Source organism: Buteo buteo, chromosome 3, assembly GCF_964188355.1.
Source record: "Buteo buteo chromosome 3, bButBut1.hap1.1, whole genome shotgun sequence".
Lineage (NCBI taxonomy): Eukaryota > Metazoa > Chordata > Aves > Accipitriformes > Accipitridae > Buteo > Buteo buteo.
Genome location: NC_134173.1, coordinates 27,639,090 through 27,654,257, shown reverse-complemented (window position 1 = coordinate 27,654,257; position 15,168 = coordinate 27,639,090). Strand labels below are relative to the sequence as shown.

At 41.2% G+C, this 15,168-nt stretch overlaps 1 protein-coding gene across 9 annotated transcripts in view; it reads left to right on the top strand.

Annotated features, from left to right (window-relative positions):
- OSBPL1A (oxysterol binding protein like 1A) overlaps positions 1–15,168 on the top strand; it is a 78,430-nt gene that overhangs the window by 21,519 nt on the left and 41,743 nt on the right. For all 9 annotated transcript variants that reach the window (XM_075023153.1, XM_075023156.1, XM_075023150.1 and 6 more), the window contains 6 exons: positions 278–351; positions 434–497; positions 1,453–1,554; positions 3,029–3,154; positions 4,326–4,407; positions 7,059–7,165. In XM_075023153.1, coding sequence (XP_074879254.1) covers positions 278–351; positions 434–497; positions 1,453–1,554; positions 3,029–3,154; positions 4,326–4,407; positions 7,059–7,165 — 555 coding nt within the window. The remainder of the gene's footprint in view (positions 1–277; positions 352–433; positions 498–1,452; positions 1,555–3,028; positions 3,155–4,325; positions 4,408–7,058; positions 7,166–15,168) is intronic.

The following is a 15,168-nucleotide window of genomic DNA, read 5'->3' as shown; positions in this document are numbered from 1 at the left end:
ATGCAACATTTTAATATTTCAGTTCTTACTGAATAGCAGGCTCACCAAAACTTTTGTCATTAGGTATTTCCAAAAAAGAGAATAGCACTGTAATTGTAAAGTAGTCTCAGGTTGCTGTGATCACCAAGATATGTAAAACCTAAAATGTTTTCCTAATGAGTGCCAGTTTTATGTAATAGCCTTCAAGCTATCAAACTTGCTGGGAATAGTAACTCTTCAGCTGTTAACCTTATCTGGTCTTTTTTATTGTGGTGGGGTTTTTTAATTCTTTTTTTAGAGCTCACGATTTTTTGGTTGGAAACTCTACTGGATAGTTCTAGAACATGGAGTCCTTTCGTGGTATCGGAGACAGTAAGTTCCGTGTTTAAATTTCTGAAAAGTGATTTAAATAATTCCCATCTTCACTTTATTAAATCTCTTTTTTCTTTCAAAGAGCTGATGCAGTGAATAATGATCATCGTCAGGGATGCAAGCATCTAACACAAGCTGTCTGCACGGTAGGATGTGAAGTGACTTTAAGTACTGGGGGTTTTTTTATGTGATGGTGTTCCATACCTAGACAGTGAAAACTTCAGCTAGATTGGTAAGCATGCTTTTGTTATAAAAAAGGGAAAAAGCTTGTGTTTTAGCAAGAAATGATGGTTCTTGTCAAGCAAAGGAGTCTTATATGTAAAGTGGCCATAAAGCTCCTTCCCTTCTTTGTAAAGTCTTGAAGATCTAAACATAGGGCTTCCTAAAAGCATGCCTCTTCAGTTGTGCAAAACAAATGTTTGGAGCATGTGATACAGAATACAAAGCTCTAGTTCCTCCTGTAGCTGTCACTGGCTACTTGTGACTGATTGTGTAACTTAAGCTGATCTCAGTTGGAGAACTGATCAATTCTGAAGGTGACTTTTTGGAAAACTTCCTTAAATTCCATCATGCTTGTGGGAATCCCTTTTGGAAGGAGTGAACAGAGGAAAAACAGGCCAGGTGTCATTTATAATACACAGGAAGATGAAGTGTTTAAGGAAAATGCATTTAGGATAATTTCAGTACTTTTTTCTTCTATAACTAACCTGCCCTAGTTCTATAGAATGGCACCACAAGTTCCATTAAACTACAGTTATGTATACTCTTACTATATGAAAAGTGACTCTTCCTTTTCTATATCTGCAAATTCCTTAATATTGGTGATCCTGCACTGTTGCTGAGCTTTTGTCTGAATCAAGTGATACAAATATAAGCAAACATAATGTTTTGACATAAAGAACCTCTATATTCTCATTCATGATGTAAAGTGCAAGACAGCACACTTTGCAAAAACGTTCTGACCAAGCTTTTTGTAAACTATAGTTGTTTTGCATCAAAACTAAGATGAAAACTTCTGAGTAATTATATACCTTGCTTATTCTTAATTTTTTTTCTTACTGATTCATTACACTAATTTTGTGTTTTCTCCACATTGCTTAGGTAAAATCTACAGACAGCTGCTTCTTTTCTGTCAGATGTTTTGATGACACTGTTCATCGTTTCAAAATTCCTAAAAATAGCCTTCCCTCTCAAACAAGAGAGGTAATAATGACTTTTATCAAAGGTTTTAAAATGTAATAACTTCTCTAATGAATAATTTCCATACTACTTGCTATGGATGCATTAGTAGTGGGTTCAGCATCTTAATCATCGGGACTTGGTAACAAAAGTGCAGATATTGAATCTTTTAGCATGACTGTATAGACTAAATAGTAAAAATGGACAGATTGTTCTTCTGTTATTTAAGATTAGTGCCACCTTGTTTTCCAGCTCTGTCCCTGTATTATGCCCTGTAGTTTAACTTACTCTTTTTCTTCAAGTTCTCCATGTGGTAAATTTCTATTGCAACTTCCTTTTGGTGCACTTTATTCCATAGTTCGTTATCCTGAGCAACAGAATGTTTAATGGTACATTGTAGTCTTAGCCATTCTCCCAGATGACCTAATAAGTTATATATTCTTAAAATGTGCATCTGAAACAAGAGAATAACTTTTTTTGGTTTAGGGCTATTTGTAGTGTAGTTACTATTGTACTTCTATAGGTGTACTAAGGAGAGATTAAGTAGGGGTAGAGGCATCTGGAGTACTGTGTCCAGTTCTGAACTCCCCACTACAAGAGAGATGCAAACTTACTGAAGAGAGCTCAACAAAGAGCCAGTAAGATGATTAAAGGGACCAGAGCATCTCTCATACTAGGAAAGGCTGAGAGAGCTGGGACTGCTCAGCCTGCAAGAGAGAAGGCTCAGGGGGATCTTGTTAATGTATATAAAATACTTGAAGGGAGGGTGCAAGGAGGGACAGAGCCAGGCTCTTTTCATGGTGCTTGGTGACAGGACTAGAAGCAATGGGCACAAACTGAAACACAGGAGGTTCCCTCTGAACATAAGAAAAAAATGTGAGGGTGACTGAGCACAGGTTGCCCAGAGAGGTTGTGAAGTCTCCATCCTTGGAGATATTCAAAAGCTGTCTGGATGTGGTCCTGGGCAACCAGTTCTAGATGGCCCTGCTTGAGCAGGTGGGGGTTGGACAAAATGACTTCCAGAGGTCCCTGCCAACCTCAGTCACTCTGAGATTCAGTGAACAGGAAAAGAATCCACCTCTTAATTATGATAGTGCTTGAGGTTTTGTATGCAGTTTGTCATTCATAAGAAGACAGGCTTTGTCACAGGGGACCTTGCTGTCTGAACAGAAACTCAAAGATGCAAAATATATTCCCTACAGTCTTTTCTTAACTGATGCGACTTTATGTGACCTTGGATAGACTGAGGGGTGGGTTTACATTTGTGCTTAAAATTTAATCAATTAAGTCTGTGGCACTCTGACCACAGAGTATCTTATCTTCAATACATGTTACAATTTTTAACAATCTATCTTCTTATTAAGGTTTCTCATTTTACTATTGGATGTCTTATTCACATCAATAGAAAATTTTAATTTGTTCTTTTGCATGTATGCTGTTACTTTCTGGGGATAACCTTTGAAATGTGTATTAAGTCTGGTTTTTTTTTTCCATTCAGAGTTGGCTGGAAGCAATAGAAGACCACTCTGCATATAGCACTCATTACTGCACACAGGAACAGTTGAGTAGTGATGATGAGGAAGATGATACAGTATCTGTTACAGACCTACAAGATACTCTGAAAGTATGTGCTGAGTACTTATTTGGCTCATGCATCTAGGCAGGTGCAGATAAGTGCTGTTTTGTGTGGAAATACTTTAGTGTACTTCAGCTAAAAGTAATGATTCTTTCGTCCCATGGATGCATAAATGCTGCTTGTATTTGCACTGCTTACTGACATGTATTCCTGTTTGGACTGCATGCATAAAATGGCATGTTTATCATAGCTACAGCATTGTGTTTTTCAGTTTTACAAGCACTACTGCAAGGTAGAAAGTTGCTTGAGACTTTCAGCCAGGAGAGGGAGCCTTGTGTACTGTACTTGGTGACACCAAGACTGGAGGATTACAAAGCTAACCTTAAGCAAGCTCTTCTTCTATAACACAGGCAATGAAATGGCTTAGAAATCATCCTTTAACACCTCAGGTCACATTAGATGTGTTGTACAGTGATTGTTCAGACCTGCAACGAAGATGAGTCTTCCTTGATAATTCTAGCTTTCAGCCTGTGATTCTTGCTTTTTTGCTGTACATATATTTCTAAAACCTTTTACTTCAAGGGAAAGTTGACACTACAATGCAAAAATCTTCATGTGACTGAACTCGAAGTGGCTGGTACCTTTTGGTACAAGAACTCAAAGTAGCTAATGGCAGAACAGAGATGGGAGGGTAACTGGTGCTGGCAGTTCCCAGCAGCCTATAGAGAAAGATGGTATTATCTAACAGATAACTCTCCCAAGTTCAAATGCAGGCTTGGAATATGATCTTGGGGTGGGTTCCTGCATGTTGCTGTACTTGCTGTATATCAGTTAACCCTATGCATTTGCTTACTTTGGCCTTTGGCTTGTCAAAGGACAAGCAACGGCTCTTCCTGGGTTTTCAAACTTTTATATTAAAAAGAGGGGGAAAATGCAAAAGCGGTACATACAGTATAGCTTTGGGGCTTGGTTTGCTATGCTAATTTAAACAAAAGCGGGTCAGCAATATAATGTGCATAAACCTTCTGTTTGCTTGTGTGTCTTTGAAGGTACTTCAAGTAATTTCTTTCAGTTTTAATGTATCGGTTTCTGTCACTGGGAATCTTGGTTAAGATTTAATGCTCCCCAAATTTAAAGATTTCAGTATAGTTAAGAGAATAAACATACACTTTCTGTAGAACAAGGCACTTCTGAACTAGCTATACTTACTGTCTTTCAGAAAGCACAAGCATGCCAACAAAGACTCAGTAAAGAGATTTCAGACTTCCTTGCAATGGTTAAATCTTTGGATGCTACAAAAGGTAAAACTTACTCTTCTAAAATGCAGTTTGTTACCAGGCAACTAATTTTTTTGTTTTAAGCAGCACGTGCTTTCATTTCACTGAAATGAAATTTTCAGCAGCTTGAAAGTACAGGACGGTTTTCCTCATTGGAAAAAATTTAAATAAAGTAACATTATAGCAGTATCATAGGAAAATAAGGTAGGGGTTCACTTTCAGGGTTTTGAAAAATGTGTAGTTGGTAGATAATTGCAGAGCATAAGTGTGCCCTGACAGGTACAAAGAGCTAGTTATCTTACTCTAGCTTTCCTCTCAAAAAACTTGTAGTGAGTGGAAACAATGAAAGCTGAGGCATGAGAAACAGGATGTCAAGTGAAATCATAAAACTATATAGGGAACTAGAGGCATGGTGTGGTGGGATATATTCCACAGACTTCTGCCATGAGTTTTATGCCAGATTTGAACTTCTCAGGCTTCATTTTAAATAACAACTCTTAAATTAACATGTACCTGGACTTTTGTATCATAATTGCCAAAAAATAGCACAGGCATCAAGCTGTTAGAGATTAGAACTTGTTTCATTTAATGCTGTAAGCATGTACAGAAGTTGCTCATGTATTAAACACATAAAGGACTTCTTACAGAACATCTAAATGCTGCTGCTTTGAACCTGAGTTCTAGTTACATATTATGACTAAAATTTATGAAGCTCAAATTGGAGAACAAGTTGTTTATCTGTACAAATCTGTAGTCCGTAATACAATAGTAGTTTTGGGAGGAAAAAAGTTCTTCATCTTCCATCCCTGTGCCTTCCCAAAAGGAGTCTAAAATACAGCTTTTTCTCCACACGCTACTGGGGTAAGTTACTGCGTGATGTTAACCTATCTTGCACTAACTGAATTTTTACTGAATTTTTATTTTGCAAAGAAAAGTAAGGTCTCATAATACATAAGAGTGTTTTCTTGGGAAGCCTTTGTAATTAGTAATACAATAAAACTGAATTCTTCACAAAATGCAGTTTGAAAACTAGTATGAGGTAGATAAACTGTCCCTACATATACCAGAGGGAATTTATCTGACCCTGTATTGCTAACCTGAAGAACCAGTGAGGACATTCACTTTTTTTTTTTTAAATACACAGCTTGAGTAACCAAAACCCATAGTAAAGCAAAACCAGATACTATCTCTTTCCTAGAAACTGCTAGTCTTGGCCAATAGCAGTAATAAGTTCCTATTTTCCTCCCAATGAATGTTTGTAACTTAATGGGTCAGTGAATTGTTTCCAGGCTCATGTGTAACCTCTGTAGGTCTTGACAGAGAAAACTGCTGCAGCTCTCCCAGTTCTCACATTGGGTTGATGTGGTATCTTTAAAGTATTTGAGTCCTCTGGCTCCAGAAGAATGCAAATTTCTGAGTTAAAAGTCCTTCCATGTGGAACTTCTCCTAAAAGGTTTTGAGTAATATAAAAATGGCTGTCTTGGGACCTGATATTTCAAATTCTCTCCCTAACTGTCTCCACATGCTATTCTAAATCCAGGTATCTTTGAGATTTATGCACATTATTTATTACATATAAAGATGTCTCCTGCTCCTGCACTCGGTGTGCTGCCCCTCCTTCTAGAGGCACTAGCTGTTCTTGATAGCTGCTGTAAGTAGAGATTCCTGATTCCAGTCAGTGAGCTTTGATATCAAAGACAACAATTAGTGTGTGGATATGTACTGTATCTTGTCCTACACAAGCAGTATAAGTTGCAAAATAAATTCAAGAACTGTCACTGCCGGACCTCTTAATCTTTATTGGTGTGACATCAACTTGAAGCACCTGTGTAACTGGTAAATGGTGTCAACTGATCCTGGTGTCTGTGGTCACTAAATGAACACTTATTTTAATTGCATCAGGTATGCTTCCTGAGAGAATGGCTTGCTTGACTTCGGAGGAATTGCAGCCCATCACAACATTTCAAAGATGAACTCAAACATTTCTACCAGCTGATCGGGTTATCATGTTTTCCTGCTGGTTCTAGACATGTAGCCGCTTCTATAAATGGTCATACAAGTCAGGATGTGATGTGGCATTGCTCTGCAAGCTGTACTACATATCTAGAAGATAAGTCCATGAAAATAAATCTCCTTCCCCTTTTATTGATCAGTGTCCTTGTAACTCCCCATCTATTTTTCAAACCTAAATCTCCAGCTGCACTGTGGTAAGCTTTTTTTCTTCTAATACCACAACAGAAGGCAAAAAAAGCTACATTTCTCACTTTAACTTATATTAAACCAGTGCAGTATCCTTTATATTTGAATTGTCACCTGGCAACTCAGGCTTTTAAATCTAGAAGGTGGTTAAAAGGAGATAGTTGCTAGTCACTGTTCCAGTATCTTGTTGCCATAGCATACTACCTCTACTTTCTAAGCCATGCTGAAAGAGGAGCTCAATCCATTCATGTGCCCATGTGCCACTTAGACCAGTACTAGGGAAAGGATGCAAAAGAACAAACTTAGGTTCCCTGTGTGCTACTTTTGCTTGCCCTTTCCTCACACAGATCTTACAGTGCACCAGCTGTTCTGTAGAATGTGAATGATATGTCTGCATTACTTGGAGGAAAGTATAATTAAAAGAATCCTGTACTTCACAATGTCCCCCTAATGCTACTAATCTTTTGTGCTTTCAGGAATATCTTCTCCACTCCTGCAAAAAGTTGATGTTGTCTCTGAAGTATCCCAGGAAACATGTGAGGCCCTGGCTGACTGCCTCAACCTATTTACAAAGCAAGAAGGGGTATGTATTATGCTGTGTGGGCCTATAAAGGGTCTGAATAGCTTAGTATATTTTGCTAGTTCCCTGCTTACCTGTTACAAAAATAAATACACACACCCACAGAACTTCATATTGTTGGTAAGCTGTCCTTTTGCACACTGAGTGTCTAATGAAAACTCATGCCTCTAGGGAAAGAGTAGCTAAGTTCTTCTATGAAAAGATATCTTAATATTTGAGTGTTCAGAAGAGACACATTTTGTTTACAAACTGCTGCTTGTAATGTTCAAAGTGAATGCTTGAATTCAATAAAGCAGTGGCTTTGCTGATTTGAAGGTTAAAATACTGAGAAAATTCTTTTGGTTTTTTTTTTGTACTGGCTAACTGAAGTGTTGAACAATATTGCTTCTGAATTTGTTTTTCAGACCATGTGCTTAGTGGGTGTGCGAATGCTATCTATTGAACTTCTGGGTTTCCAGTGACAAGTATCTTGCATGGTGTTAAAACATAATGCAAATGCTTCAATTTGGGAATGTATGTTAAACTCATTAATTCCTGGGGTAGGAGATCTGGTATTTTTCTCCCCTCCCTAGTACCATGGAATAAACTTGTCTTCCTGTATTGCAGTAACAGTAATCCCTCAGTTAGGCTCTTGTTGTCATCAGTAAGCTGTGTTTCAAAATGAGGTTTGTGTTGGTGCTGTTAGTCTTCCAGTTATTTAACAGTGAGCTGCAAACACTGGCTCCATTGTCTAGGTTTGGTTTAAGATTTTTTTTTTTTCATTCCTTTCCAAGCCTTTTTGTCTCCAGTCACAAGTCTTCTACACTTACTTGAGTCAAGCCCTAGCAGAGTGGAACAAGCATTGCATTTTTACATTGAGGTTTTTTTCTTTAAGAAAATCTATTATTAAAGTTGCCAGTTCCATTTGTGGTTGAGGGGGAAATTGTTACAACAGTGGGTGTATAGTGTTAGTTAGTAGTCCTTAATTGTGTTGGCATGTTGCTTCAAGCCAGACTAAAATAGCTTTCCAGAGTTGAGTATGGCAAAACATATGGTGAAATTGTAATTTCACCTTACTTGAACTTGAACAGTCTCAGTAGGTGTTATAGAGGCCTTATTTTAATCTGGAAGCACATAGATTTGGGCACAGAGGGATAGGCTGAGGTGTGAACTTGAATTTCCACCATAGCTAGTGAAATCAGTTGGTCATGACAGGGAGTAGATGTGATCCTGGAAAGTTTTGTGTCTTGATATTTTTAGACTTCAAACTACTGCAGTTCCAGAATGTAATGCAGGCTTTCAAAGATGCCATAAGCTCATAAGGGAAATTACAGCAGCAATTTATTCCTAAGACTTGAACCTTTCCAAAAAGTTATGTTCCTTGAGCATTACTCTTCTCAAACCCACGGCATTTGGTTTTGTTGTCTTTTATGACAGGGCCCTGTTCTTTGCCATTTAGTGTTGATTTCTAGACTGTAGTTCTGTTGGCATTGCAAAAGCAATGTATTGGGCTCTGCATTAGCAATTGATGGGACCCGCATTAAATGTCTTAATATTCCTTCCAAGTATCTTGAACAGTAAAGCATAACTCTAAAGTGTCAAACTGATATAAAAACACTTGTCTAAAATAATCTAAAACCTGATCTTTTCTAGTGTTTGTTTCTCTTCTGATCATGATCTCAATAATGAAGTTAAGGCTTCGGTGTTGTAAATATTTGGGAACAGCTGCCATGAATGCTCTGCTCTGGCAATAATTGGCTGCTGTTAACCTAAAACTGCCAAACATCCTTCCTGAAGGTAAACTTGACAACTCTTGTTTAAAAGCTGCTTTCCTCCCTGTCCTGTTGTCTCCAGGCGTCTTTTGTTGTCAACTGGACTGTTTGACTGCAGCTTGTCTTATGGGGATGCCCTGATAGGCCTTCCTCTGCGTAGAGAGGAATTAATTGCTTCACACTACCTCTCAGCTGTATTGTGCATGTCCTGTGAAATCTGGTTCTTGCTAGAACAAACGTTTTCATGAGCTTGGTAGCTTTTTATCTTGCCTCTTTAAGGAGAATTCTTTTCCCCTCTAACTTAAATTGCCAGCATACCAGAAGCCACTGCTTGACTAACGAGGCGGCGCTGCTAACTTCAGTAAGGATAACTACAGTGAACGCACACTCTTTGCCTTTTAGAGAAGACGTTTTGTTTAGTATTACCCACCTCTGCGCTGTGTAAATTGTAGCATAATTGTGCAATATGCAAATGAAACTTCTCATACAGCACTAAAGAAAAAAAGGTACAAAGGTGCAAGTCTCTTCCGCTTGCGTTAGGAGTGGTGCAGGAGCGTGATCTCCAAACGCTCCATCTGTCCGCTGCTCCCCCCCCGCCAAGCGCGGCGTCTCCCCCGGTGCCGCCGTGCAGGGCTCGGCGTGCGCATTGTCGGTGGCGGCGACGGTTCCGAGCGGCTCCGGGAAAGCGCGGCCGGGTTCCTCGCCCGGCGGGCGGGGGCCGTGGCCGCTCGCTCCGGGGGGGGCGGCGCGGCCCGCTGCGGCGCCGGCTCCGGGAGGAGGGAGCCCCGCAGCACCGTGCCGGGGAACGCGTGACCTCACCGCTCCGCACGGCGGGAGCTGCGGTGACGCCATAGAGGGGAGCGGCGGGTGGGGGAGCTTCCAAAACAACCCACTGCGGCGGGGCTCCGTGCGGGGCGGCCCCGGCGCTCTCTGGGACCCGCGTACCCTGCGGCTGCGGCGGGGCCGCCCCGCCCCGCCCCGCGCCCGCCCTGTGGGGAGCCGCGGCCCCGCTCCGCCCGCGAGCGGTGAGCCCGCGCCCCTGCCCCGGCGGCGGGCGAGGGCGGGGCCGGGGCGGGAGCGCTCGGCGTCTCGGGCCATTTTTAGCCCGGCTGGGAGCCGGCGGCCGCCCCGCTGTTTCGGGTCGGTTTCCTCCGCCCGCGCTCGGCGGGACCTCGCTGGCCCTGGCGGTGCGCGCCGCCGGGGCGCGGAGCAGCGCGCGGGCTGCGCGGGGCGGGCGCCACTCCCCTGCCCTGCCCTGCCCTGCCCCTGCGCCGCGCTGCGCCGGGGCATCCGCCCGCGTCCGCGGCGTGGTGCAAGGTGAAGGGGCCGCCCGCTGCGCGGCCCGGCCCGGCCCGGCAGGTGCTGCTGCTGCCGCTGCTGCTGCCGCCGCTGCTGCTGCCGCCGCCGCCGCTGCTGCCGCTGCTGCAACCCGGGGCGGCTTCGCTGGCCGCGCGGGGCGAGGTCTCGGAGCGGCTCCCTTCCCGAAATCGGTTTGGCGGTATGTAGCGTGCGCGTGACGGGTTGGTTTTGGGTTTTTTCCTCTCTTGACATTGGGATGAGCTCTTCAGTGTCAAGCGGAAAAGGTAGAGATGAGTGCAGATACTTCTTACCGAGCAATTAAAACATGTGAGGGAGAAACGACGATAATTTGATTGCTTTAATCCGAGCTTTCATTGAGGCGTTTGTGTCAGAGCTGGTGCAACTTGAAACGTTTTCTGCAGTGACTTTGGCACAAGGTTAGTAAGTATTGTTTCAAAGCAGGACTTCCCTTGTACTATTTCTGGCAGATAGCAGAACCTGCATTCCAAAAGCAGTTTGATTCTAGTATTTTTATGTTCTACGGTATTTTTATGTAGCTGTAGGAAAAATTAACTTAAGGTTCTTTGCACGCTATTATCTCTGCTAGATTTTTCTGGGTGAGTGTAAAATGTAGCTCCAGTACTTGAGCTACATGCACTGAAGCTGTATGAAACTGATAGGAAAGGTATGCTTTAAATAAATCAACTTTATTTTTTTTTTTAAGCTTGCTTCTTTCTTAACTAGTGCGAGGTGAAGTGTGCCCATGAGTATCCTGACTCTCCGAAGTTTCACTTTCACCATCAAAGGTTATATTTAACAGTAAGTTAAGAGCTTGTATTGCATGAGTTTAGAACAAATAGCAGTTGTAAGCTGACTTCATTTGTAGTCTGTTTGTGGCTTTGATCTTCCTTTGTAGGTGCTGTCATTCTTTCTAGTTGGGGGTGGGGGGAGGGTTGTTGTTGGGGTTTGTTTGTTTTTTTAAAAGAATTTGTTTACAAGCTGGTGAAAAACTTTAGCTGATGAGATAAGGGATTCAGAAAAGGTTTTTTCGTTTCTTGGTTTAACTGAGCTGTATACTCAGCTAGGGAGAATTTGTCATAACAAATTAAGCTTGTCATTTTTACAGAAACTTTAAGGTCAAAATGCTGTGGGTCACAGTTTATGGATTTAGTTATCTTTACCATGGCGTAATATGCTATCTCTTGTATGTATAACTGATGCACTGTAAATACAAAATGTGCACGCAGTGCCCCTAGTAAATACTAATCTCTAGAAGTTCAGCTTACTGCCTTAGTTTATTTCATATTTCTTGGAAACATAACTGAACGTCCAAGGGTTAGATGTGTGTCTGTGTTCTTGTGAATTATGGGGGTGGAGGTGAGGGGAGCAGTGATGATACTATGCAGTCAAGGGAGAACTATTGATTATGGGCACCCTGAGCAAATCTGTCGAGAAAAGTCCTGGAGTCCATCAGCAGTCCTTTTCTGCCACCTGGCAATATAGTCAGCTACACTAACCTCTATAAGGTCTTGGGAGCCCTTGGTGTGGGGGAGGGAGAGACAAAGAGGGGGTGAGCAACTCAAATAAAATCAGGGAAGCTAAGAAAGAGGTTAATTTCATGATTTCTGAGTTAGGTCTGGGGAGGGGATCGTGTCTTGCCTGGCTATTGTACTAGACCTAGAACCATAGAGTCCTTACCCCCTTAAGTCATGAAACCAGTGTGTGTGTTTCTCTGCTCTTTTCTCCTTAAGCTTAGAAACAGGTGACAGCCCTGATTTTTTTTTTTTTTTTTTTTTTTTTTTTTGCTTCCTTTCAGTCACTGGCACACAACAGAGCAATTCTGTTGTCTGTTTTGTTCTGTGGCTCTTGCTGAAAGTGGTGGATATCAAGGCAAGACCTCAGTGTGTCAAGGCATTAAGCAATGCTCCAAGCAGCTGAAACATTACTCAGCTTGTAAACTTGGGGAAAGAAGGAGAGCAGTTTTCAGACAGTTGATAATTGCACTGGGCACAGCAAGAGTCGGCTGGTGTTGAGAGACTTGAGGTGTGTTTGCATCAAGAAAACCTTTATTGGCTGTATGAGTCCTTAACTGACTTGACCCTATTATTTGCCCTCTCCTCCAAATGAGTAGAAATGTATTAGAAATGTCTGGTGCACCTTGAATCTTGTTTGAAAGTAACAAGTTCATTGGAAGGTTCTCTATGCTCAAACAGGTGCCTAGGTGAAGACTGCTATTTCTCCCTTATGCAGAAGAGCATCGGATATAATGCGTTGTGGAATGATGTATAGGCATGGCATACAAGAGAACAAAGCTGCCAACAGGAAAGTCATTTGGCACGCTCACTTCTGCTAGAGCATCGGCAGTTCTAGTGATGCATCGATGGTTCTTGCTGTACTAATTTTTCGGTGCTGTATACACATATGTCTTTCATCTGTGCTAAAGCTCTAAAGAGGAGATACCCAAATCAGAGGAACTTGGTAGTTAAAGTTTGTGAATGGCATAGTGTTCTTCCTCAGGAAGCATTTTCTTTCTGCTACTGTACTGCAGCCTTGCAGATAGGAAGCTAACCACAGGTCTGCGAAGACGAACGTTCCTATCGGTACTATGTGAAGGAAGCAGTTTAGCAAGTCCAAAGTATCTAGGAGAGAGGGGAGTTAAAGAACATAACTTTTTACAGAGACTTTCCTAGAGCAGCCAAGATTGAATAGGTCACCAGAGTGGGCAGTGAAGCTAAGCAGCAGCCCAGACAGAAGCTTGTTAAAATAACAAATACAGGGACTCCATTCAGGGAAAAGATAAGTAAATATTACTGCTTTTCTTTCATAAAAGGGTATTATGCATGTTGACAGAATGCTTAAATTTTGAAGCAGTTGATAAGATGCTTGGTTGAGTGCCGTCTATGAAAGGCTTCTGGGTGGCAGACAGTCCTGGCTGACAGAAGGACGCCTGGATGTTACTATAGGGCAAAACATGAATACTACTGGTCTTTGTAGTACAACAGGGCCCCAACTTTTTGCATTTTTTTTTTTTCTTTAAGAGTGTGCATTTCAAAAGTTAACCTTTTTCTTTGTAGCTGGTGCTATGTTTGAATATTATCTATTGGCAAAGTGATATACTAATTTCTGATGGCAGGGAAGCTGTTGCTGACTTGTAGCCCTACAAGCCTATGTGAAAGCTGGTCACACAACTTGTCTGAAGGTATTCTCTGCTCTGTACTGTATTGCCCAACTCAAAGCACACTGCTAACCTGTTCTTGCACTTTTCAGAGTGGATTAATGCTTTTTCAAAGCTTGGCTTGTAGATTTTTTTCTTTTCTTTTTTTTTTCTTGGCAGTTGTTGTTAAGCAGCCTTGTGTAAACTAACTTGGAATCCATTCATGGACCTCTGGGGAAACACAGTGTAAATACATGTTAGTTTGAAACGAGACTCCTCACTGTGCTTCTGCAGCTCCCACTCTGAGATTTACTTCTGAGGTTTTGTCTATGACTTGTTTGGGGACTTTATTTTTTAATGCAAAAACATGGAGAAGAGGGGCTTAGCTGAGGCTGCAGGGGGGAAAGATCAAGCAGCAGTCAAGTTCAGTGGAATAGTATTTGATACAGTAAGCTTCTCAACTAGGAATTTTCAATTCTGTTTTCTATGAATGTATTTGAAAAATGGTGCTCTTGTCTCTGTGTAAGCTGATAGAGAGGAACAAAAAAGAAATATATAACATGGAAATTTCCTTTCTCTGTTGTTGCTACTTACTGCTATGAGGATATTGTTTGTTTTCTTCTCCTTCATGCTTGGAAAACAAACTTGAGTAAGAAGGTTTTATTCTTATGAGTTTTATTCTTCTAGTGCCATTGTGATTTCATAATGGCATGTAAAGCTGATCAGCTTGTTTTCAGTGTTCTGGCTTAATGTGTATCTGTTGTGTTTTGGAAGAACAGGATGAACAGCAGAGTTCTAAAACTTCCTAGCTCCCAGACAGCCAGTGTATTGTCAGCTAAGGACTGGTAATATTTCAGGAAAAAAAATGAAGGAGCAAAAAAGAGGATTTAAGGCTGAACCTCTGTGCATAGCACCATGCTTGTTAACTTCATGTTTGCTGGGATTTTGCATGCAAGTGTGTGAGATACTTGACTGCAGTGGCAGTCTGGCTGAGTGGTCTGGTTTTGTCTCTCAGCTGCATAAAACATCAGAATGCTGAACTGGGTAACAGCAGTCATACACATTTACTAATTCTCTGGAGATGTATTCTCCTTCTTGACCTTTCTTTCTTGAAACTTAGGGTGTTTATAATGCTTTTTTTCCTTGTAAAGCTGGTAAAAGCTAGTTCTTAGAATAATAATTAAAAAAATTATTTCTACACATCTGCAAAACAAATTTCATGTAGCCTGTCCAGTACTGGATATTAACATGTGCTTTTGAGGGAGATATGATATTTAACTTTTTTTTACCCATATGTTTTGTGTGAGATTGTTTTAAAGGCATTGTCTCTAAGTAACTTAAGGCTTTGCGTCACTTAACTGTTGTCAAATCATCTTAAAATCCCACCATATGGTGAATTTTGGTATGTTTTATTTGGCTTCCTTAAACATCAGTTATTTCAGATCTCTTATCTTATGGCCCAGTAGGCTGTCCATGTACAATTGTGTCACCTTTCCTTGAATAAAGGAGGTTGACTAAGTCTAAACTTAATTTTCTGCTGTTCTTTGCTATATTTTTAGTTGGTGTATTTTAGCCACTTCTGGTTCCATGAAATGTAGGGGTCCTCTTAGCTGTGAAGAATAAAATGGATGATCTCCCATATAGACAGTACTAGTGTGTGTGTGAGGCTGTGTTTGTTTGTTGGTTTGGTTGGGTTTTTTTTTTACTTAAACTTCACCTGACTACAATCATGGCTTTCCAACCAAAACTGCTCCTTTCACTTTTTTTATTCAGTGACTCCTCAGAGCTGATACCATTTTTAT